The sequence below is a fragment of the Oreochromis aureus genome, linkage group 8, assembly GCF_013358895.1.
Source record: "Oreochromis aureus strain Israel breed Guangdong linkage group 8, ZZ_aureus, whole genome shotgun sequence".
Classification (NCBI taxonomy): Eukaryota; Metazoa; Chordata; class Actinopteri; order Cichliformes; family Cichlidae; genus Oreochromis; species Oreochromis aureus.
Window position 1 is genome coordinate 22,634,652 of NC_052949.1, and position 26,240 is coordinate 22,660,891.

The 26,240-nt window shown below is 40.5% G+C and overlaps 1 protein-coding gene across 1 annotated transcript; it reads left to right on the forward strand.

Moving 5' to 3' along the window:
• Positions 1 to 507: 507 nt before the first annotated feature.
• Positions 508 to 22,937, forward strand: frmpd2 (FERM and PDZ domain containing 2). Its single transcript, XM_039616252.1, has 28 exons — positions 508 to 628; positions 1,171 to 1,334; positions 1,771 to 1,950; positions 2,065 to 2,140; positions 3,527 to 3,614; positions 3,895 to 4,051; positions 5,897 to 5,968; positions 6,331 to 6,505; positions 6,594 to 6,729; positions 6,824 to 6,962; positions 7,236 to 7,388; positions 7,513 to 7,698; positions 8,176 to 8,335; positions 8,470 to 8,662; positions 9,429 to 9,517; positions 9,725 to 9,805; positions 9,999 to 10,106; positions 10,382 to 10,498; positions 15,897 to 16,105; positions 16,245 to 16,343; positions 16,977 to 17,070; positions 17,251 to 17,336; positions 17,495 to 17,690; positions 18,503 to 18,717; positions 19,272 to 19,338; positions 19,419 to 19,625; positions 19,952 to 20,026; positions 22,250 to 22,937. The coding sequence occupies exons 1-26, from the start codon at positions 508 to 510 to the stop codon at positions 19,454 to 19,456; spliced, it is 3,399 nt and encodes a 1,132-aa protein (XP_039472186.1). The 3' UTR covers positions 19,457 to 19,625; positions 19,952 to 20,026; positions 22,250 to 22,937.
• Positions 22,938 to 26,240: the final 3,303 nt, after the last annotated feature.

Genomic DNA, 26,240 nt, shown 5'->3' on the forward strand with positions numbered 1-26,240 from the left:
GCTCAGTACACCGGATATTTTCACTTACTGGAAGCTTCTCAAGGCAGTTTAGCGCTTCAGAAATCCTTTAACCTAAGCACACAAGTGCTTTAAATGTTCTCATCACCACGCTTAGCTCAGCAGACTCTTAGTTGGCGCTGATAAAGAAACTGATTCAAAAATACAACATCTAACGTTTTCTGTTTCCCTATCTTTCATTTAATCTTCAGACGTACATATCAGTATGATTTGTTAAGAAAATACGCTAAGAGCTTGTCACAAGAGCCTTCTTTTAAATTTAATTCTATTGACACAAACAAGCAAAAATCAACTTTCAGAAAGCTTCTATGGCATTTGATCGAGTATTTCTTCTAAAATGAGTCTATTTCAGAAATGTAGTGTAGATGAACATCTGAGCTTTTACTTTGTAACATAAGGAAACAAAGAGCCTTATTCTCTCTCAATAAAATACAAATCTGGTAATGGGGTGCTTTGGCTTTGTCTCTTTTGCTTGTGTATCCCAGAAGTATGGGTACATTTGTGACCCTGGCAGAGGTTTTGGAGGCCCGGGGCTCACCGCTGGATGAGGATGAGCTCTGGTGTCTGCTTCTTGCCACCACTGATGCCTTACTCGAAATCTCCAAAAAAGGTAATTTTCCTTCATCACCTTCCCAGTTTCACAATTGTTTAAGGACAGGGCTTGATTTAAAACATAGACTGTACAATAAAGATGGATATAGCCACTGTACTCATTAGTGTATGAGGTCCCATTTTGAAGCCTTTCACCTTTGCCATGGTGTTTTCGATGTGAAAAGGGCGATGTAGATGATTACAAAGAAACTGGGGGACAACTCATAGTCATAGACTAACTATTTGTCAGTTAGGAGGTAAGGCAGCTGTACAGTGCATCCTATTTTTTCTTTCTCTTGATGCTAAGGGAGCTCGTAATGTACAAAATGAAAATTTTGTTTTAAATTGAGGGGCCTTTCCCCATGAACCCAAAGAAGTCACCTTCTCGTTGACCCCCTTTTCAGATCTGAAGGTTACATTTAGTATCTCTGATATTCTTTCTCTAGTCCAAAAGTAATGTTCAATAACAAACACACTTGAAAGCATGCTCTTATTCAAAGAAATCTCTTTTTATCAAATCTCTCGAGCTGGTGACAAGCTTGTGGTGTGCTCTCCGTTTAGGTTCAGGCAACATGTGCAGTGTGCTGAGCCCAGGCTCAGTGCTGCTCTCAGCCAGCGGGAGTCTGGCCTTCAAAAGCTGTGCTCGAAATGAAGACGTGGCCTCCTTCACAGCCCCTGAAGTCCAGCAGGGTCACACCGCCTCCTCGAGGACTGCAGTCGAAAAGGTGTGTTGTTGTTGCTTTGAGGCCTTTAATATTTGCAGTGCGTGCTTGTTCTGAAAAACAGATGTTTCACAAGCACAGCTGTGGCCAATTTGCTAAATATGCAGCTGACTAAATTTGGAAAATCTTGCACTGACCAAAAGAAAAACCATAATTGGAAATCATGCATGATACCTCGTAGGATTAAAAAATTGTATCTCTAAATTGTAGATAACAATGAAATCTCAGGTTAACCTATTTAGTAGTCACATATTTGGTGTGTATCTACTCCTCAGATGGTTGTATACTCACTGGGGATGACTCTTTATTGGTGTGTTGACTATCACCTACCTCACAACCAGGTACTCCTCCTCTTATACCTTTCCTTAATCTCACTCTTCTTTATTCTTAGCACTTGCATGCCATTCATTTTGCTTTTCTTCTGTATTTTTCTCCCCAGCCAGTCCAAATAAGTGCTGAGCTGGAAGGTTTGCTACTGAGCATGTGCGAGGACATGATGTTGAGAAGGACAGACCTGCTAACGGTGCTGGAAACCTGTGAGCTACACCACAAGGCTTCAATGCTTCCTCCTGCAGAGCGCCTCATTAGGCAGCTCGTGGAGGATGTTTACAAAATCTCGGTGAGTAGTGGTTAAGTGGTTAGGTTGAAGCTCAGCTAGTTAGCTAAGATCATGTCTGGTTTTGATTTTTCTGATAACTCTGTTTCCTTGAGTTTGACAATGATTTCTTTGCAGGCTGATCACGTCTCTATGGCTGATAATGGGTCTCAGCTAACAGACCGCAGTCAAGTGGTCCGGGACAGATTACACAGTAAGAAAGTGCTTCTAATTGTCAAATTTAATGTTTCTGAAAAGTCTTATTTGCTTAAAGCATTACAAAAACAATAGCACTTTCATGTCTGTATATTAAATGTAAAGCTGCTGCAACGAGCAGATATAGTTCATTAGTGCTCATTAGTGCAAGTGTAGATCTAGTTGAGATCCACCTAATAGGAGAAATGCAGGTCTTTCATCAGTTAGCACTTTGTCTGAAGGGGAAAAAAGAGTTTAATGTTGATTGTCCAAGGTCTGGTCAAAGTACACTAACTAACAATGCTTTACAATAGCATGAGAATGATGTCAGTCCAAACTATAGTGCTGATTGGTGCTGAATCACTACTCCTCTAGTGGCACTGATAGGACAGCTGCTCTTCAGATGAGTCATGTTTTAAGGTCTGTCCCACTTTACTCTAACATTTTCCATGGTACACTAAGAGTTTTGTCATTTCTCACTGATTTGTGTCATTCTACATTCTTTCAGCTTGCTAGCTGAAAAGTGCCAGTGTCCCAATTTTGACTCCTGACCGTGAGCACTGCTCTGCTTGCCGAGTTAACTTATGCTAAATATTAAAGTAAACAAAAGAAAGAATGTTATACTAGTAGAAGTTATGTTGGTCCTTCAGGGCCCCCTGAAGGAAATCCCCTTTCCTACTGTTTTTGATTGCAGTCAGTTGGCTTTTCCTAGAGACACATAACTGTGTTAAGTAACTCCCAAGCAACAGTATAAATTTACTTGAGTCATTTGTCTTATTTCAGCAGAATCCTGTGGCTGGTTAACTCAATGGCTTTTCAGTAAATCAGTTTAACATTTTAGAGTAAGTAAGTTTTATTTATATAGTGCTTTTTAAGAGCAGAATTCACAGTGCTTTACAGTACAGAAGTAGGTATACACCAAATTAAAATAGCATAAAGAGATAAAAATAAATAAGAGCAAGCCTACACTGGTGGGTCATAAGTTTCTTGAGTAAAACACAGTCACACCTTTACATAACCTCTATCCACCTATCCATTCTCTTCTGCTGATCCTTGTGAGGATCGCGGGTGCAGTGTTTCACTGAAATAACACAAATGACTCAACTGAAGAAAAGCTCATTTGTTCAGTAAATCTACCTAAATTATTCTTTAAAACCAACAAAAGTAAGACAGATTTTTTAAGGATAGATTTTGATATAAAATGTATTTATTAATGAGCCACAGTAGTCTTATCACCCTCGATAGAGCTCGTCCCAGCTTCCAGGCTAAACTAATATGCTAGGCTATGCTAAGCTAACTACATGTTAGACATGAGTGGTATCAGCCTTTACCCTTCAAGAAAGCTAAGAAGCATATTTTAAAAATAATATTCAGCTTTTATGTGACATACATGTTTATTTTTCAGGAAGCTCATTTAGTAACTCAACATGGTCGCTGAAGAAGAAGATGTCCGGAACATTCTCGGGGGTATCTTATTCAGCTAATGCCACAGGGTATGAAATGTGTTTTACACATCTTATAACAGATTTTTGGCACATTTTAAATCCTGTTTTATTTGCTTCACGGGTGGTCATGTTCAGTTATATGTATTTGCTTAAATGAAGTCTGGTAAAATAAAAAAGACAGAAACCAAACAGAGCAGTCAAATCCCAAAGGAGTGTTTAACAAAGCTACTTCCATCAAAATTTTCCTCCTGTGTGCACAAGCTATCATCTCATGAGTGACGGATCTCACCTGCCATCAGACTGAGAATGGAAATCTCATTTTCCCCAGGATTCCCTCGGGAGGCCGACAAATAGAGAGGTACGGCAGCTGGCAGCAGCTGAACCGCAGCCCCGGTAGTCCTTATATGGATGGTAATCGAAATGCCAACTCAAGATCCCTCACACAGTTTGACTCCTCAATGAGTCTGAATGATAAGAAAGTAAAGGTGGGTACATTATATAATAATATAGTATAATGTTTCCCAAAATAATTGTGATAATGTATGTTTTGTGAATCATTTATATGATATATTCAGTTATTACTACAACACATTGAAAAATATGGTCTTTTTTAAATGTATTTTAACTTAGAGGGGCATCTCAGACTTGAAAAGGTTTTGATTGTTAGGTTGATCAGAAACAGAAACATGACTGACTATAAAGGAGCACCCAAAGAAACAAGGTCTTTTCAAAGCTGACAGTGAAGAGTTCACCAGTCTGTTTCAACAATTTGAATTTTTCAGTTTTAGTTATAATGTTTGTTTCTTTTGTTCACTGATTGCAAAGACTCGAGAGAACAGTCTTCAGAAGTAAAAAAAATAATATGGGATATTCAGTTAGCTTAGGTTAGAGTAGGAACAAGAGTTATAAGGATAAGGATTTGGAGCAACATATGCTGCCATCCAGATAAGACTTTTTGCCCTTAACGAATTGAGTAGGACACCACTTCCTGTGTGTACCACAGCCACACAGTAAAATTGTCAGTGCACAACCCTCCAGTGGCGTATCTACAAGGGAGCATAGTCCCTCCACTTCCCAGCTACTTTAATAAAGTCTAAGTTTAATACATTTGTATTTATACTTGTATTTTGTATTTGTTGTGCCACTTTCTGCTTTTATGTTTTCATTACAAATGTCATGCTTTGTACCCTCTTTTTAAAAGGGTACTTGTTATTTTACAGCTGAATTACATTATTATAGATCAACCACAAATAACAAGAATGATAAACATCTAAAATATTAAAGAGATATACACACAACAATGGATTAATACTTATGATCCAGTAATATGTATATAGTATTATATATGTTTCTGAAAAGTGCCATTCTGTGTAATGAGTATTCTTACTTAAGGTGCTTTAAATATATCTTGATTTTGCAGCTTGTACACTATTGCGCTACTTGATGATTATAACCTTTAGTTAAATAAAAGGTTTAAATACTTCTAAACACACTTTGCAAACCAATAACCCAAAAGAAAATTATATATGAAGTCTTCTGAATTGTCACTTTTCACATCAAAAATTAGGAATACAGTGGTCCCTCGCTATAATGTGGTTCACCTTTCGTGGCCTCACTGTTTCGCAGATTTATTGGGTGCAATTTTGCATGGTGGTTTTTTTTTTTTTTTTTTTTTTTTTTTTACAGCGCATTGTGTTCCGCGTCCTGATCAGCTGTAGACCATTTTCAATCAATCTCATGCCGTGTCTCCTGTACAATACAGAAAGCTTGTCAAATTTACATAAATCTTCGATCGCTAGCAGTGTGACTCTGAAGTTTCTCCCCAACAAATGCAACAATGTCGACGAAACGTTTTGCACCTTCAAAGGCAGCTGCGGTAGCACCCAAAAGGCAGAGGAAGATGCTAACCATCGCACAAATTATAAGGCGCATTAAGCGAAACAAAACAGTCAGATAAGTCAAACTTTACTCAACTCATTCTTCTTGCTACTTCCGTACCATTGATTCATTAGTGTTGAATTCACTCGCAGCTGCTCTATTCCCATGTTCTGGACCTGAACACAGAGTTTGATCTTTGGTTTCATTCTATAATACTGGACTTATTTTTCTACAAAGGTTTGAACTTTGAGAGTGTTTAAACAAGAGAGAAAACTGTGAAAATGTTCATGCCTGTCTGAGAAAAGTGTATAAAGTGTGTAGTGAGGGGTTTTACAGCCTTAATACATCTATAATAATTGTAAAAAATAAAGCTGGCTATTTAGTAGCCAGATTTATTTAGTAGCATTTAGTAGACAAATTTGGTTGACACTATATTTTCCTGTGTGTTGCAGGACATGGGTCCTGAGTTTATTAGAGTGTTGGATGAGCCACTGGTTGTCTTGGAACTTCCTGGATCCATTGTGGTGAGTACAGTCCTGATATTTTAGGAGATTTACTTTCAAGGACACACAATACTGGAATACTGCTAAATGCATTTGCTCAAGTACAGTTTTGATGTGCTTTTCTCAGTTGCATTGGTGTCTAGTTAAATGCAATATTAATCAGTTTAGTTTCAACCAATTAAATGATCCATTATGGAATTCAGCAGAGTAATTATATTTTGCAGAATTAATATTTTGTCCATTCATCTAAAAATTTATATCCTTCATAGTGTGTTTTGTTCATCTACAACCAAAACTGACCAATCAGTCCTGTTAGATTAATTAGATCCAAACAAAGAATAAAAATCTGATGTTCTCAAAGTTCTATTGCTCCTCTTTTGCAGTCAAAGAAAGGGAAATCTCCTACAACTCAAAGAGAGCTGAGTGTTGTAATGCCGAATGGCCAGAGCATCGTTGTCAGGTGCGAGGTGAAATCCAGAGGAAGAGACGTCTTTGACATGATTGTGGCTCACTTCAACCTTGTGGAGCATTTCTACTTCGGCCTTGCTTACATTGATGGTAAATGTTTTTGTGTGGTATAGGTATGCTCTAACTGATACACTATCAAGTCACTAAATTTTTTTTCTTTTCTCTCTTCTCTGGTCAGATAATGAGTTTTTCTTTGTGGACAATGATACCAAGATTTCTAAAGTTGCTCCAGATAGCTGGAAAAAAGTGCCTACGGCCACCTTTGTCCTTTTCTTCAGGGTCAAATTCTTCATCAATGACATTTCTCTTCTTTTGTACGTTTTTTTTTCCCTGTTCGATTATTGCCAAAAGCCCTAGTTATAACATTTGAGGGAGAAACGTTTGAATGTGTGCGATCTTCTCCATCAGGCACAAACAGACCCGTCACCAGTATTACCTCCAGCTTAGGAGAGATCTTTTGGAGGACAGGCTGTCCTGTCATGAGGAGACTGCTCTGTACCTAGGAGGTCTGGCCCTGCAGACGGAGTATGGAGACTCCATGCCTGAGGTTCTGCACCTGAAGCTAAACTATAGTTAGAATATAGTTATATGCCGTCACTATAGTTAGTTAGTGACTCATATATAGAATGGATCAAGCTGGAATCCAGGTAGAGTGTTTCTATAGGTCCTGCTTATCCATCATACCCTTAGTTTGGGGTTGAATATTTTCATTATTATTGTTTAGCTTCTGATCCTGATGATGTCATTACTATCCTTTAATTCTGTTCAGAATTTATTTGAATAGTATTAACATAAGCCTGTTATCTGCTGTTCTTTGTAGGTATATGGTAGGGGCTACTACCGCCCTGATCAATATGTCTCCAAGAGTGTGTTGGAGAAATGTGCCTTGCCTTACATTCAGGGGGAGCTGTTGCGACTTCATACCAACAACGCTCAAATGCTCACCGACGAATCAGAACTTGAATTTCTCAAGGTAGCAAACCTGTCTTTATTGGGACTATATTTAAATAACAATGCAGTGTCTTTAACTATATCTTTATAGCTGTGACCACTGTTAGTCTCACAGAAATGGTGGTTACCGCTTTTTGTTTTCTTAGGTGTGTCAACAATTGCCTGAGTACGGCGTTTTGTTCCACCGTGTGACACGGGAGAAAAAGCCTTCAGACGGAGAGATTATTCTTGGGGTTTGTGCCAAAGGTATCATTGTCTATGAGGTGAAAGATGGCAGTAGATCCACTGCTCAGACTTTCTACTGGAGGGACACAGCAACCATCTCGTCTTCTGTGAGTGAAGTAATGGTATCTCCATTGGTTGGTAGTGACGATAAACTCTATGTCAAAGATGGATTAGTGAAAATGAAAGTTCTTGCTATCACTGTGTTAGGTCTTTGAAACCATACTCTAGACACTTTCATGGTAGCTGCTTGTCCATCACAAAGTTGGCCAGGCCTTAAGCTCACCCTGTTAAATTATCCTTCCTGATAATAATGGAATCCAAAAAGTACTTTCATAAGACTTTAAACTAGTTATTAAGACTGTAAACACATTGGGAACATATTTACTGAGAGCATGGATCAAAGGAGCTTAGGGCCATTTGCCCATAGACTTCTACACAATCAGACATCTCTTTGCAACCAGAGTAGTTGCCTTCTGCTGGTTAGGAATGAGACTTGGAAGCTTCCTTCATGTTTTATACAGTCTATGGGAGTGACACATGGTTTCCTTTCATGGTCTAGACAATTTTCCTTCATTTTTCCGCAGAAGCATAAATTTGTAGTAGAGTGCCGGGGCAGCAAGAAGAAGCACACGTTCATCACGGAGAGGTCGAAGATAGCCAAATACCTTTGTAACCTTTGTTCAGCGCAGCACAAGTTTAACAATGAGATGAACTCTCGTCAGCTAAGCCACAGCCTGGTGTCAGGTTAGTTATTGCAGTGTTACTCTGTCTCAGTGAAGAAATACACCAATCTCACAAGAAACTAGCAAAAACACAACCATAAAGTCTACTCTGCTGTCCAAATACTAAAAGATGACTTCTGCCTCCTTGTTCTACAGAGGAGAACATTGTGCAGTACGCAGCAGTGTGCCGTGCTCAGAGCAGCCAGCTCAAGTCTTTCTCAAGTTCTGAGACCCCTCAGGATGACAGCGGTCTGACCACGCCTCAGAATGAGTCCATGACCAAGCTGTATGATGATGTCACAGCCAAGATCGAGGCTCGCATAAAACAGCAGCGCCTCAACGAGCAAAGGTACTTGCTATGTTCCGACACTGAAAATTACATTTACAGATGAACCAAATCATTATGACCACTTAAGGAACACTGATCGTGTTGTAGCATCTGTGCATGTCGAGGTGACGGATATATATTAGATGATAAGTGAACAGTTGGTTCTTGTAGGAAATGTGTTGGATGCAGCAGAAATGGGCAGGTGTTAAGAGCTGAGTAACTTTGACAAGAACCAACTGGTTGCTGCCAGCCACCTGGGTTGGATCATCTCTGAAACAACAAGGCTTGTGGTGAGTACTTACAGGCAGCGGTACCTAGGGCAGGGACAAACCTCCAACTGGAGAGAGCATGTTGGGGGATGTGCTGGAAGAATGCCGATCCAAGTCACGCCTTACAGGACTTAAAGGATCTGCTGCTGTCGTGTTGATGCCTAATGCTACAGGACTGCTTCAGAAATCCATGCTTTGGTGTGTGAGAGCTGTGCTGGTAGTGCAACGTGAATACCAACTAGTGGTGGTCGTAATGTTTTGGGTCATCAGCTTTTTATCTCATACCTGTAGCAACGACAGAGGAGCATTTGGCTTTTATGGCCCATACTTTCATGAGAATGTCAGTGATTCCCCTGCAGCTATGTAATCCTTATCTAGATTATTATTTTAATTTAAGTGTACTAGAGAGGTGTATGGAAGAGCAAAGATATTAAAGCTTTCATGAAGTTACAAAGGGTCATTTTTTGTGCGTTGTGTTTCTTATTTAATGCTTGCTTCTTATTTAATGCTTGCTCTAGCAGTCAGCGCAGCAGCACTGTTATGCTCTCACCATCGTGCTCTCAGAGGAGTGGATCTGACGCCCCTTGTGGTTCGCCAGCAGCCCGAGGTACAGTGTATAACCAAGCGCACTTTCAGCCACTTTAACCAACACATGACAGGTGGTTTACACCAAGTACTCTTATGATAGAGCAGCTTCTTAAAAACGTTTAATTCTGGTTGGTTGCCTTGTGATTCAGTGCTCCATCATCAAGTCATTGAAACACAGCTGCTTTTCCCACAAGTTAACTCTGCTGTTCCACTGCATTTCTTGTAGAAACTCCAACTAAACTGGGGACACCATCTGAGAGAGAAGTTATATGTGTTTCCTTAAAGAAAGACGCAAAGCTTGGCCTAGGTAAGCTAAACTCACTTTGTATATATAAAATGCTGTTTTCAGAACCAGCAGGACATACCAAATACACGTTAGATACATCACTGTGCAAATTCTGCTACATATTAACACAATTCTGTATAAATATGTGTGATGTTTTCTGTGGAATATGTTGAACCCAACAAAATCTCTGTTCATCTGGTTTATGTTTTTAAAGGTATAGTAATAGTTGGAGAGGACACAGTAGGGCGTTATGATTTGGGCATCTTTGTAGCCTCCATTGTGCCTGGTGGACCTGCTGATAAAGATGGACGGATCAGAGCTGGTATGGACTCATGTAGATATTTTACTTTATGTTAAGGAACACAACATAAAACACTTAGAAAAACTGATTCCAATATATTATGCTGGCTGTTTCATCCAGCATGTTCTTTTTATTCTAAGAGAACTGATGCAGAGAATATGTAGCATGTAAGAACAAAGGAGGACAAAGATGGCACTCGTGGTGTCTATGGGGCGTTTGAGGTCACATGTAGTCTGTACATGTACTGTCACTGGACACTAGGACTATTTATATTTCACCATGACCTTTGCCTACAGGTGGCCGTCTGATCTCTCTCAACCACATCAGCCTGGAAGGCGTTACCTTCAGCGAGGCAGCAGAGGTCATGCAAAACAGCCCAGAGGAGGTGCAGCTTATTATCTCACAGCCGAAAGGTGCTCTGTGTGCATGTGTGTATGGATGTATGTGTGTGTGTGGTTACTGTATGTGTGTAATAATACTCAAATACTTGTGACCTTTGACCTCTTTTATGTTTAATATTGAGGATTCAGCTGCGTTTTATATGTTTTCTACCGTTTAGCCTACTAGCAAATTTTTTGTTTTTTGTTGATTCCTCCTTCCAGCCTCCATTGTTATGATAAAAAGCTTAAAACTGGAGTTTCCCTTTTGACTTAAGGCTGAGATTGTTAATATGTGTTAGCATTTCATTCTTTCCTCTTTGCCTTACATTTAAAGTCCTAAAAAAAGCAAACATAAACCAGGATTACGTAAAGGGCTTGTATACTTTAAGATTTTAAGATGCAGATCAATGTGAATGAATAATTTTATTACATGTTCTTATTTAGAACCAGCAATAATTTTCTCAAGCAGATTCTGTTTAACTTTGTTAAGTATGGCTAGCAGGTACCCAACAGACTTCTTTTGTTACTAGTCAGGTTTCAGTTCATGTGCTAGCTTGTATAGACCTAGCTATCAAAAAGAGACTGCAGAAGCACTTAATACTTTCCTTCAATCTTGAGACCTCTGGTGGAGGGCCCCACCAGAGGTCTCAGAGCTTGAGGGTCCTGCGCAGTATCTTTGTTGTTCTCTGTCTGCGCCATTCTGGACAGAGATCTCGGAGGTTGTTACTGGGATCTGCTGGAGCTGCACACTGCACAGAGGGCTCCGATGACCACTGCGACCACTATTGCCTTCACTCTCGACTTCTTCTCTCAGCCCTTGGTATTTCTCCAGCTTCTCGTGTTTCTTCTTCCTGATTTTCCTATCACTTAGTATAGCTACATCTATCACTACTATGTCTACCTCTGCTTGTCCACCACTACCATGGCAGGTTGGTTAGCCATTACCAGTTTTTCTGTCTGTATCTGGAAGTCCCACAGGATCTTAGCTCTGCCATTTTCTATCACCCATTTTGACCTCAGGACTTCCAGGCGATACTCGGCACACATGTTACGTATACTATGCTGACCACTTGGTTATGGCGTTCCATGTATGTCCTGCTTGCTAGCATCTTGTACCCTGCTGTTATGTGCTGGATCATCTATGGGGCATCTTGGGCATTACACAGCCTGCACCTGGGGGTCTTGCTTGGTGTGACAGGCTCTATGGATCTTGTGCTGTGAGCTTCTTCCTGTGCTGCCACGATTAGTGCCTCTGTGCTGTCTCTCAGTCCAGCCACTGGTAGAATTTCTGGATTTCAGCCACTTCCTCTATCTGCTGGTGGTACACTTCCTCTATCTTCTGAGGCCTGTCCTTCCGTGATGGTTCTTCTCCTTTCTAATCTTCTTTCTCGGGTTTCTGCTGCCTGTGGTATTCACTAAACATTCACTTAACAGAACATTCCCGGTACATCCTGCACCCGATGGTGACTTGTGCTATTGGCTTGAAGCTGGCCTTCAGCCACAAGAAGATGACTATTCAGTTATCTTCTTGCAGTCAATCCAGGCGGTCAATCCAGGCGGCAGCCAGTCTAGTCTTACAGTCTTGAGCGAAACATCAGTAGCTGATGTTTCGCCCCTCTGGTATTCCTGCCAATTCCTTTCTGTGCCCCGCTCATGTATCAAACCATGTGTCTGTTCATCTTATTTGCTAAGATGCCTGACAGGAGCTTCCATGTGATAATGAGGCAAGTTATTGGCAGGTAGTTGGATGGGACCGGTGTCTTTTGGGGGTCCTTGGGGATCAGGACTGTCCGGCCTTCAGTTAGCCATTCTGGGTGTCTCTCATCTACAAGCAGCTGGTTCATTTGTGCTGCCAGATGCTCACGGAGTGCAGTCAGCTTCTTCAGGCAGTAGGCGTGAATTATATCAGGGCCTATTGCTGTAATTCTTCACACTGTGACCCTTTCTTGGATATCTGCCTCTGTGATGGTTACTGGATCCTGTTCAGGGAGGTTGCTGTGGTCTGCTCTTTGGTCCACTAGCTACTGAGCACTGTTCTTCTCCCATATGCTCTTCCAGTATTACTCCATCTCCAGTCTTGGTGGGGCTGTTTTCATATTGTTCTCCTGCCACTGAGAGTATACCTTGGATGGTATAGTGGATTACAGCTGGTTTATTTTCCTGTCTCCATCTCCCTGGTATATCTCTTCAAGCAGCTGGCCAAGGCTGTGAGTCTTTGCTTCGTAGTTTCCAAGGCCTCAGCTATAGGCAGCTTGCTGTACTTCTCAGGCACCTCTTTTTTCTTCATGACTCCTTTCTGCAAGTCCAAGAGTTGGCTAACTTCCCTTTGTGCTACCTTGATTGTGGCCTGTAGGGTACTGCCCCTTGTGGCTGTTCATCCTACCAAAGCATCTCTGTGATCATTGCTACCATGGTGTAGATCAGCAGATTAGTCTCTGTGATGATTACAGTAGGGATCTTGGTAATTGTCTACAGCGGGTCCAGGTTTCCAGCTTCAGGAAGATCCTATCTTTCAGGTTAGCTGCTCTCGCACTCGATGCTACTTCAATCGTACATGGGACTTGGTACCCAATGTATATATTTTTTTAGAAAGGTAAAAACTAGCAACTAGCTAGCTTTGATAAATAAAAAAACAAAAGAAAACAGCAAAACCTGGCTTTGTGTATTTTTGTCAAACTTGGCTTAAAAGCTATATTTTCTGCTGTTCCTGTGCTAATCTAAGCTAACTGGCTGCAGGCTCAAGCTAATCTAGGGTGACCATATTTTGATTTCCAAAAAAGAGGACACTTGGCCCAGTCATGAAGAACTTTAATAATACCGTTTACTTAAAGAAAATTTTAACATATTTAAATGATACCTTCTCTTTGCAAAAAAATAACTGAAAAACCTTTGGAATTAAATAAGGGTACAGAAATAATGCCTCATTTGTATAAGAAAAATTACCAGTAACAAAATATTTCCTCCTCCTTTGAAGTTTTACTGAACAAACAAAAATCTGAACTATGTTTCCAACACAAGTATTCTTTCTTCTCACTGTAATATTACAAAGCAGCAGTCATATGACATCTATTTAAGAAGAAAAGTCATTTGTTTTCTTCATCCTCCTTTTCTGGGCATCCATATTTGTCTTTGGAGCAGATCTTTCTCAGCAGTTTTTGGTTGCTCAACAAATAAGAATGAAAGTCTTTGGAAGAAGTGTCTTTGAAATTATATTGCACAAACAGAATCCCCTTTAGTGACTCGACAGAAAGCTGGTTCCTCTCCTTAGTCCACTGGCTCTGCATTAGTGAGAAAACCCGTTCAACATTTGCACTTTGTGAGGTAAGTGCAAAGACTGTGCAATCTTCAGTAATTCTGAGCAACATGTGATGCTTTTGGCCTTCTCAAAATATTTGGCCCACTTCTGGTTCACTGGTAGTCCACTGAAGTCCTCATCACTGTTGCACCTCTCTGTGAATTTCTTCAGATTGGTGACCTGGTCAAAGCATTTGACATCATCATTTGCTACGCCCTTCTCTCCTAGGTACTTGATGCAGACTTCAACATCATTCCAGTCTAGTGGCTCACTCGGATCCATCCACATAAATGTTGAAAACTCTTTCATGGGAGCCATCCACTTCTCAAGATACTCCAGACAGGCACTGTACAGGCCTTGAACATCAGCACAGAACTGGTCACATTCCTTACCAAGTCCATCTTTACACTTTTGTGCCAGTAGTCCCTTAACTTTAAGCGACATGAAATTTTTGCTCTTGCGTTCAAGAAGAATGGTGTGGACACCGTTCAATATTTTTTTAACCTCCATAATGGACAGGTTTTCTTTTTCCATTTCTTGAATGTTTGTGTGGAACACAGACATGAGTGAGTGCATGTGCCGGAGGTAGATCTCACTGAAGTCATTTTCAAAAAACTTCTTGATCACAATGGGTGGCTTTTGCTGAGAGAGAAAGAATGCCTTTAAAACTGGAATCATCTGTATCATCCTTTCAATGCCTGGGAGCAATGACAGCCACCTTGTCTTGCTGTGAGAAAGTATTTCTCTGTATTTAATATCAATAAATTCACAGTACTTCTTCAGGTTCTCAGTGCGCACTGTGTAAATGTGGAAATACTGATAGATTTTGAACATGATGTTCTCAATCTCAATGTCTGTTGTGTCTACCCCATGATGAACACAGTTATTCAAAAGGTGTGCTGGGCATGCCACACCAATCAGATTCTTGTTCTGAAGTAACCTCTTTAAATTGGCAAACACATTCTTTCCTCCTTCATCACAGATTCCTCCGAAATTTGTGTTGCGGCTGTCTCCAGTAAACCCAACGAACAATTTGTTTTTTGCCAGTGTTTCAGTGAGGTATTGTGCAATGGTTTTCCTGTCTCATTTTGCGTGTTTCTAACCTCAATTAATTTTGTTTGCACGCCACCATGCTTCCAGTCAAAGTACTGAATTATGATTGGGAATATTTTCTCTGCTCCATGGTTACTTCCGCCTGTAGAAATGCCACATTACTGGATTTCATTAAGAGCTTCACGGGTGACTTCCACTGAATGTGGCGCTATCACACCATTGACAATAGCTTCAGTCTTGGTGCAGGCACTGCTGAACTTTTTAGCTGTGTTAGAGTCTGGAAATGCTCTTTTTAGCAACACATTAGTGCAATCCATGGATCTGTAGCTATTGTGATGCTTCACAGTATGAAATGCCAGTGCACCTTCTGCTGCAGACACAGCAGCATCCTGGTTTTTCACAGGTGTAACAAAGAACTCAGTCAACCTACAAGATAAAGTTTCGCCTCACACAGACTTTTTATGTTTTTCAGTGTCCATGTGAGCAACAAGATCTCCGGCATCTTTGTTAGACACACAAACGTATGTGCCAGCTCTGCACACGGTGCACTCCGCCTCCCGTTTATTCCGACCGGGACGGTACAAGGGAAATTTCTTTTGCAGTTCGTCTGAAAAGATGCGCTTGCACTTCAGCATCTTTGAAACATCACCAGGCTCGCTGGTGCGCGCTGTCTGTCCTGTCTGTGAGCGCAGAAAAACCACCCACAAAGCAGCAGCTCGGGGATGACGTCACACATGTGTTAAGAATGGGGCCCTCTGTAGGCCTATAGGAAAACCCGGACATTTTCATCAATCTCGAAAATCCCCCCAGACGCCTCGGACAGAACAGTGGACATGTCCGGGGAAAAGAGGACGGTTGGTCACCCTAGCTAAACTACTTTAAGAAGCAAGTGCTGCCCTCTTACAGTCATCACAGTTAACAATTTGGGGCAGTTATTTTGATGCACTATATTTTTCTAAACCCTACTTTTTCACCTAAAGTAGGGTTTAAAAAGTTTTTGCACTACCACCATCTTTGCTGTTGCAAAATTATCCTGTACGTTTTCATTTACGATTCTTTGAATACCTCTTCTCTTTCTTACAGTGTCTCTGCCATTATCCACAGTTCCCATCAGTCCCAGCAGTAATAATTTTCGTTCTCCTGGGTTGAAAAAATATATATCTCAGACAACACTAATGACAGATGGACGATCCAGAGATGATAGCCTCGATGAGATTGTGTCAGTAATGATGACGCCAAAGACCAGCAAGAAACTACACTTCCCCCCTGAAGTTCGAATTCTCAGTACACAGGTAACATCCAAGCAGTTTAGGGATTTAAACTGTGATAATTCTGCAAAGTTAATTGCTAAATATCTGTTTAACAACCTCTTTAAGCATACTTCAGGTGATAAGACAGACTTTGTGTTGTTATTGTCTGTGTTATGTTCAGGATAGCTGTTCTCTGTCATCATCTATGAACTGCGTGAAGCCGGAAGAGATCAGCATGGAGCTCAGGAAGATATCAGGAAATCTGGGCATTAGCATATCTGTAAGTTTGTGACTTGAATGAATATAGAATGAACAGGTTGGGCAGGAAATTGCTCATTTTTAAGATGCCGATTACAAAATGAGATTTTGGAAATAGCTTTTTTGGTATTAGCGTCCAACAGCCTGTATGCATCTAACTAATGTGTTAAGAAGGCAATAATTCGATTAAAAACATTAGGCTTAACAGTCATGGAGGACAATTAGCACAGCAGCTCATCTCCAGCAGTAGACTGCACCCAATCTGATTAACATCTATGCTCTGACAGGATTAGAGAGAGTTACCTTTCTTGACCTGATCTGAACTGGAAAAGTGAGCAATACCACACTGTAAAGTACTTCAGTAGTGAAAGCTCCTTTAATAAATGTTCTTCAATAAAAGCACGCAGAATGGAATATTTAGGAAAATAACCAGGATACAACCAGCTGACAGTCAGCTGAGTTGAGTTCCCCATTGCAAAGAGACTGACCCAGATTGACTGGAGTATGCTGAGAATCTGTCACAGAGGTTGCTCTCCTACTTTATTCAAATTTAACCTTATTAAGCAACTTTATTATCAGTATATCACGGTATAATTATCAGCATATCTATGTTGTCATCAAGTTAAACTAAGGTCTTCTGTTAATGATGGTTTAGGGTGGCATCAACACTAACCTTCCTAATGGAGGAATCTACATCAAGAGCCTTGTTCCAGGAGGGGCTGCTGAGAGAGACGGACGTTTGCATATAGGTATTACACTCTGTGTTAAATCAAGTAATGCTAAAACCTAATGATTTAATCAAATAAATTACAAAAGCACATAACACAGAGGCACAAAGGAGTCAAAACTACAATATCACACATTTGTAATTGTAAAAAGAAGAAGTGTTATAGTAAGAGTTAAGTGTTTCTTAACTCTTTCATTTTCAGGTGACAGACTGTTGGAGATCGACGGCACTAACTTCCAGGGCTTCACCTACCAGCAGGCTGTGGAGTGCTTAAGTAAAACTGGGGAGGTAAATTAATGAAACGTGACAACAAGGGACCAAAGATTACCAGTGTCTGCATTTAATGGTGACTTATGATTTAGCCATACTAATGATGTGGATTTGTGGATGTCAATGTGAGAAACAACTACTAAATCCCAATCTTGTCCTCTCTTCTTCTATCATAGGTAGTGTCCTTGGTTGTGGAGAGGGAGTTGGTCAACCTACCCAGGGTCTCTCTTATTGCTGACACCAGCAGCACTGTATCCAATCCGAGCCTGAGTTCATCTACCAGCCAGCTAAGACTCAACAACTCCTCATCTGTGAGCACTACTTTAAACACGATATCTGATCGGCCCAACGAGTACAGCTTTGTTACTGATGGTACGACACCTCAGCTCAGGTTTAGAAATTAACATTTATATACACACGTATATGTGCAGCGGGGGAAATAATAATTTCATCCCCCGCTGAATCTGCAAGTTTCACTTACATTGCTCATTTGCAAAGAAATAAACAGTCTCTAATTCTTATGGTGTTTTAATTTTAATTAAGAAATTGAGAATGTTAACCCAAAATCCAGAAAAGACACATCATATAGTATAAATTCAATTTGTATCAGTTGAAATCAGTATTTAATCCCCAAGCACAACATGACTTAGTTCTTGATGAGAAACGCTTAATGGCAAGCACATCAATGAGACGTTTCATGTAGTAAATCAGGAGGGACCACCATCTTTATAAAAACTGTGACACAGAAAGGTGTAGTGGGGAAAACAGGAACATCACTGACTTGACTGAAGAGCAAACAATATCAGTTTATTGTCTTCTAATCACTACAGAAGCAGCAACTTCCAAAACTTATTCCAACCAACCGACCCATCCACCCATCCCCAACCCCCAACATCCCGCAGTCCCTCTATATATACTTTCAGACCCCAGCTTCTCAATTCAGACTGGCCTATCACATAATCCTTCCTGAGAGGAAAAAAAAGAAAAAGGAATAGGTGAATAAGTGAACTTTTAGGAGTTGGTGTAACATAGTTGTAAGCATTTAAGCAACATGAATTAACAGGGACGTTATTGAATGAAGGTATTTACTACACACTCTTGTATCTTCCCTCTTCTTCTCCTTTGCCCTTCCAATGCTTTACATTATCATTATCCCATTACCGCCCCTATGCTCGACCTCAAAGACAACACCAAGGAAGTGACTCTGATCAAGAATGAGAATGGGCTGGGCTTCAGCTTCCTAATGTGCGAGCTGGACCCACCCACCCGAGATTTTGGGAGCCTCGTCCGGATAAAGCAGCTCTTCCCGGGTCAGCCTGCTGAGCAGAGCGGCAGAATCCAGGAGGGAGATGTCCTGCTGGCCATCAACGGCCAGTCGCTCAAGGATCTGTCCTATCCAGTATGTGCAGATGCTAAATTAAAGTAGGCAGTTTAACCCAAACTCAGAATGCAAATTCACCCTTGGGGCTGTAGTGGTATATTTTCATTGAGATTTACTTCCGAATCTTTTTGAGTAACTGGGTCATGATTTCTGGAAAGAGACATCACTGCTGAGGTTTTCAAATGTACTTTTTTGGTGCTTTGAGCAGCACAAGGCAAGTACAATTTAGTTCTGTTATATTCAAGAGGAGGCTGACATTTTTATAGCTGATATCTACAAAAGTGGACAGCTCACACCAAAACAATCTGCAGGATAAACAGCACTGCAGGCGAGAGGGAAGATTTGTTAATTTGGTGTGAACCGTCCATTTACGTTTAATCACCTGTGTTTGCTAGTTTTGTTAGTGGGCTTTGATTTTCTTCCATTCAAATCAGATATAGTCTTTTGATACGATGAGTTTTATATAGCTGTACAAATGCTAATGAACTGGGTTTGTATGCAGTATATACGATGATTAAAGTCTCACAAATATCTGCATGCATTTTCATTTGTTGTCAAATTTCATCCTGCAGAAGGTGCTAAAGCTTTTCAAAACTTCCCCACCTGAAGTCCAGCTGACCCTCTGTCGTCCTCCACCAGGTAAATATACACTCTGACACACATGCACGTACACCTTACTACGTGCACCGACTTCACCCACTTATTTGCCTTTTTACCAGGGATTCTTCCTACAATTGATCAGTTCACTGGCTCATGAGTGACCTCATTGTTACACAGCCCCGGCATCGTCTGAAGCAACTGTGTGCTTTAGAACAAAGCAGGAAGTGGCGACGGAGACTGAAGGGAGAACGGCCGATAAAGCTGTTTTGATCAGTTGACAGGAACATTAAGCTGATCTCATAAATGGACTCCAACACTGTAGAAAGGTCAGGAATGTTCCACAGCGTCAGCTGATGTGACTTGACAGCAACACTGTGATAAAAAGCCTGTGGGAGTTTTGTCATATGTGATTACACTGTCACTTTTTATCACTGTCAGAAAGACACTAGAAAGTCTGTTTAATGGTGTTTGATAGTCCACAGGGATAAACACTGCTCTTACATAACTAACCCTAACGCAAAACATTGTAATTTGGCATAATGTTGCTAACACTAACATCTTACATAACATATCATGACATGAATGTAACTTTTATTAGATTAAGAGGCTGTGCTTCTAACTAATAATGAAAGTTTATCTTTGTTTTTCAAAGAAATAAAGACGGGATAGAAGAGCAGAGAGGCTGGAGACAGTGCGGCTATTTCTGGACAGAATATCTGATGTATAGGTGAGTGTCTGGATAATGAGAAATAATAATGTTATGCTGATGTCGATTGTTACACTTAGACTGTGCACATAATTTCTGTAAAATTATTTTTTAAATTCTGTTTTCAGTATGGAATGACTAAACAGCATACATCTTTAATGTCATTAAAAAGAAAAACAAGAATCAGAGCACATGTTTGAATTTATTTGGGATTTTTTCTAATCCTCAGAGGATTAAAAGTGTGCAAAGAGGCTCAAATATATAAATACACCCACTTAATATATATAATTTCACTCAGCAATGTCTATTAACTTCTTGTTATTGATTATGACTGAGTACAACTGGTAGTTTCTCTTTGCCAGCATAAAAAGGATATGTTTGACAGCATTTATTGGATTAACCTGTCACGTCTGCAGTGGCAGACGAGTGGAGGTTGAAAGTAGGACCCAAGATGCAGGCAGCGTCAGATGCAGGTGAACTTTATTAAACCGGTAAGTGAAACAAACAAAAACATAGCAGGCGAGAAAGAGAAGCTAAGGAACCTATACTGGGAGAAACTAACAAAACACCGACCTGAAATGGGGATGCAGGGAGACACAGGGAGATAACAGAATGAGGCAGGGAGGGAACACAGACGAACCACCAACACACATGAGAAAACACAGGGCTTAAATACACACAGGGCAATCAGGGAATGGGAGACATGGCTGGGATTAATTGGACATAACGAGGCAAGGGGAAGCGAAAATAGAAACACTGACAAGGGAAACGGACCTTCAAAATAAAACAGGAAACACACTGACAAAACTCTAAACAGGCAAACTTAACACAGACTGGGGAGACAGAACATAGGAACTTGAAACGTGGAACAGGAGAGCACAGAGGACACAAAACACTAGGGATAATCACAAACAATCCAAAATAAACAAAACCACAGAATATTAATAAACTTAAGCTTAAACACAGACTCCAGACCATGATAGGACCAATACTCAGAACAATGGGAAACTCCAGGCAACCCAGTGAATAAAAGAGAGAACTGTAGCTTTGCACAGGTTCCATCGGTCTCTCTGAGCCATTTTTAAACAAGTTCAGATTCCAAGATCATCGGTTCAAACAACTGTACACAAGCACACATTATTTGGATTTTTTTCCACTTTGTCTGGAAGAAGATCCAAATCCCTAGATGACAGAAAATTAGGAGAAACTCAACATCTGCCATGAACTGGAAAATGCTGGAACACAGTGTTCACAGTGAAGCAAGTTTTACATTTCTTGCTGAGCAAGAAAGAAACCCCAGCACCTTCAAGCTTAACTGAAATTTGCAGCTACCCAGATAAAAAGTCAAACACCTTCTGGGGAAAAGTTTTATCGTCAGATGAGACAAAGATTGAGTTATTCAGTCAAAATGACGAAAGGTATGTTTAAGGAATAAAGAATGAGTTCTTCAAACATACGAACAGTGTACCAGCTGTCGATCATCAGCTGTTTTGGTGCAATGGTACTGGCACATAAAAAAGTGGATGGAATAACGAAGGTGGGGGACTACTTCCATATTCTTCAATCTCTCCCTCCTCAAATCAACAGCTGGACGGTTGAGAATTGCACACAATTGGGTTTTCCACCAGGACAATGATCCCAAACACACATCAGTTTTGGAATGGATAAGGCAGACTAACATTGACCTTCTGGAATGGCCTTTTTAAAAGCCCCACACTCAACCCTATTAAAAATTTTCGACTATGCTTAAAAGCTTGGTTGGTGTCAGGAAACCAACCAATTTAAATATGAAGAGCGACCAGAACCCTCCAGAAAAAGCATGTAGTCAAGGTGCAGCTTGCGAAGGAACATTTACCCAAATATTAGTGAGAGTGTGTGTGTCCTTTTGGGCCTATGTGGATTAGAGAACACCCAAAAAAATTCAAAGTTGTGCACACAATTATTTTTTTTGTAAAGATGTATACCTTACACTGTCCATCTCTCATCTGACCCTAATCACATTAAACACTTTCAAGAATTATTCACATTTTAATATTAAGCTTCATCATAATTCTCCTGCCAATACCCCACTGTGAGATCTATCAGCTCCCACTGATCTTAAAGTGTTTGTTCATATCTTTTCCACAAGGTGGAAGCATTGTGCTACATGTAACAACACTGTCTGTGCCTTGCACCGGAGATCACTAGTACTGAGTCTTGTGTTATGATTTAGTTCATAACGGTTTGTTTTATTTTTCTCCACAGCAAACGTTTTGGTGACATCAAAAAAGAAGAGGACTGAAGCAAACCTCTTGAAATAACAGGATAATTTCATTCAGAGGGACGTAACCGTCGTCAGGCATTTCTGTGATCCACTAACTTCTGCTTCTTTTTGCAATTTAAGTGAAATTTTGAGAAATGCAAACCTTCATTTTCTCACAAAAACAAAAGCCATTAAACTGAGTATGACCTGAATACGGATGATCTGCTCCCAAACACCCATTTAGTATATGAACAAACCGGGCAGCACACACACAAACACACACACTTCCCTGGGTGAGGAGCCAGCAAAGGCCCCTCATAAATAAGGGTTCCTGTATTTTCAGTGAAACCCAGTAGTGCATCTGGATCCCATCAGAGCTTGTGTTCTCTTTGCAAATGATCCCAAATGTTTCTAATTATGCCAGTGAAATCGGCACGAGGATGTATGAGCATGCATGCGTATGTTTCTGCGTGCGTGTAATCGCCCTAGCAGACGTGTACGCCCATACACTGGCCTCTGTTTATTCATGAACTGAGTAACGGAGATGGACAGCGTGGTGTTGACCTCTGCAGCCTCTGCTAAGGTCACTGCTCGTGGTGATGATGGATCAGTGAAAGACGGGCTGGAGAAGGATTTGTGCGGCCTTTCAGATGTTTTCTAACCCTTGTGTTGTGGTGTACTAATAATAAAAAAATCCTCCACATACGTTTTCCATACATTTGGATCTTGTGCATGACTCTACACAGCAGGGAACATTTCTTTCAGTCACACTTTGTTGGATTTGAAAAACAAAAGGTAACAACCATTAATGAGTGACATTCCCAGTTTTAGCAGTAAAAGCATTACCAGAGTTGCTGTTTCTGGATGCAGGTGTTCCAAGTTAATAAAGTAACCCTATTTTGTTAGATTTTCTTTAGGAATAGTTTCTTGGAATGCCCATAATAAAAAGCGACAGCTGAATGCAACAACCTCCAAAGGTGGAAAACAAAAACAAAGTCAACATCTAAAACCAATTTTGGTCATATGGGTAATATCCACATTCATGTGACATTGTATGAATGGTAAATTTTTCATACAAGACACATGTGTAAATGGTATTAAAGCTTGTTGTGATAATCATGATTGCTATAATCATTGTAATAATCAGAAGACCCCCTGTGAGCAAGCACTTGGTGACAGCGGGAAGGAAAAACTCTGTTTTAACAGGAAGAACCTACTGCCAGGACCAGGCACTGGAGGGGCAGCCGTCTGCCGTGACTGCTTGGGGGTGAATTAAACGATCAATTCAGTTTGTAATGGGAGTTCATTTAGTTTTTGGCTGCTTAGCTTTTTTTTTTTAAAGCTTGTTTTCTTTCTTTCTTTCTGCAGGTAAAGGTTAGCATCCCATTTAACAGCAGGTTAAGGATACTGCTTTGCTAACCAAACTAGCCAATCAGCTGACAAACCCCCCAGGCGGATGGAGAGAACCAAAATGCTAAACTGGAGACTTTGAAACAGAAGTCCAAAAACAACAGTGACGTTTCTGACACACTACTGGTGGTTTAATTCAAAATGACAATGCAAAACCAATAGTAGTAACTTCCATCTTTTATATACAGTTTTATGCTGCAGACCTGATTATATCATGAATTTTACTTAGCACAGACTATAGCATTAAAGAATAATTTTACTTTTGAATAAAGATGGGTTAAATAACTAACTAATTAATATTCATTAAAAAATCATTTATATTTTTACATCTTATGGTTTCTGCACACTTCTCTGTGGCAAGCTTCAGCAGCTAAGGACATTATTAGCCGATGAAGACAGTCGAACATTTAGTAGATATTTCCCCAAACCTGGTGGAGAGTAAAACAGAGCATGAATAATGGACCTAAACTGTGTGTGTTTGTGTTCATGTTTGTGTGTGGCCATAAATGAATGACACCAGGCATGCTTGCTAAGAGTCAGTTTTATAATGTGGCACTTGAGGCTCCAAAAAGTAATATTGCTTTAAGGTTAAGCTCTGCTTCCTGGAAAACAAAGCTGGTCCACACTTTAACCTTCAAAGTGTGCACATTTTCACTCTCATCACTCTCATCAGTTAGTGTCTCCTGTGGAGAGACTAACACATCTTTGAGTTCTATAGCCCTGAAAATAACCTGATAAAAACTCCACCGAGACAAATAGGCACCATAACGCAGGCCGGCATGCCTCAAAGACCTCTCTTGTCTATTAAAGGACATTGTGCGGGATTCACATTTTCCACTGTAGCTACCGTGACACACAGCCTCATCGAGAGGCAGCAATGGATGCCGGGTGATTGCATGAGTTTGGCTGCTTGCCTGCGTCTTTGATGTCACCTCTCGCTCAGCTATTTCCCCAATTAAATTGATTGTGCTAATGTGTAAAGTGGGCCGTCGCGATTAAAGGTAAGCTGTGTTGTTTTTGAGAAGGGTTTCAAATCCATCACCATGGCTGCGGTGCCAAGCATCCAGCGACACAAACTCTGTGCTTGGAAAAAGCCCTCCAGCTCTGCTTGAAATATAAAAGGGAAATCATCAAATTTGACTTATTACTGGCGAGTGGAAAAGGAAATCCTAATTATAATTATATCCTGACCAAAATGGGACAATATTTAAAAATGAAAACATCGGTAATTGCACATCCTAATGGAGGTGTTTGCCAAAGAAATCCACATTTCTGGGGGAGTCAAAATGGCAGAGAAGACTGAAACGGTAATGGAGGGGATGTCAGTAAAAAGGAAGCAGTCGAAAGAGAAGAAAAAAAACAGTTCAATATGTCAAATAGATGAATAGAGGGTGAAGGGCTAAGTGGGCGCGTATTCATACGTGCACACACAGACACATTTTGAGGGAAAGCGTGAGAATCAAAGGAAATGGGAGAATTACTCGGCTAGTTCGTAATGTGTCAACACCGTTCGGTGTGGGAGGTCGCCCCGAACCTGTCTGAAACTCAAGGGAGAAATTCAGCTGCTCTTTCAACGGAAATCCTCATCATACATCTCTTTAAGAAAGCAAAACAGCCTAACGAGAGGACCGACGAGACCCAAGCTGGAGCCAGAGCTGCGGTTGTCGCAGTCCATGAGGCGGAAAGGATCATGAAAGAGTTATTCATTTTGATGACAGGAATCCAATAGCTCATGTGTCAAAGCTGAGAAGAAAGAGATACGGTATTTAAACATTATCAAATGGCAATTAGAAGGTTGGTTTGTCACTTGTTTATGTCCCCCTAGCACAAAAATGACCGTTTATGCATCTGCTGGATGATGATAAGTTCTGTGATTGGTGTCAAAGGGTTCAGCAATTACTTAATTAGATGTGATTTACAGCTCTCATGTTCTCTTAGTTCCACCCAGTGGGAGTTGTCCACACTGACAGGATCCACCTATCCTGGGAAAGGTAATGTGTCTCGTGCATGTGTTCCTTCTCAGCAACACCAATTTCACACTTGGTTACACCCATTTACATCTGGCTACACACTACATCAACAGCACGGCCAATTAAAAGTATTGTGGCTAAAGAGGACGTCCAGCTCGCAAGACATTTGACAAGTGCATAGCTCACCCTAGGCCCATTCTCTGAAAGCATTAAAAAACATATCATCTGCAAATTTGATATTGCAGCACATTTGCTGATTATCACGTATTTCTCTTGGTGTACTGTTGCTAATGTTTGGTGCTAGCTAGCTAGCAGTCTGACAAGTTACAAAGGAAGTTAGCAAGTTGTTTAAATTTTAAAAGCAAAGAAAGTAAAGGTGAAAATCAAGAGGCAAATTTTAAGAAGTTGTGGTGAATGAGCATTGCTAACTGCCAGGTTCAGTTGTTGCATTGCTAATTCACTTACCATGTGCCACACTGCAGAGCTGCCAAATTTCTTCATTATTCGTATCCGTAAATGTAAAGATTCTGAATCTGAGGTCTCAAGACAGAAAAATAAAACCCAATTATCCTCACATTCATTCCTGTTGCGTTGCTCATTTCACTGTTGGTCC

Bases quoted from the DNA above. Each gene is read 5' to 3' on its own strand.
- frmpd2 (XM_039616252.1), top strand. From the start codon at position 508: ATGGGTACATTTGTGACCCTGGCAGAGGTTTTGGAGGCCCGGGGCTCA. The intron at 8,336-8,469 runs GTTAGTTATTGC...CTTGTTCTACAG, and splicing joins AAGCCACAGCCTGGTGTCAG to AGGAGAACATTGTGCAGTAC. The intron at 17,071-17,250 runs GTATTACACTCT...TTTCATTTTCAG, and splicing joins AGACGGACGTTTGCATATAG to GTGACAGACTGTTGGAGATC.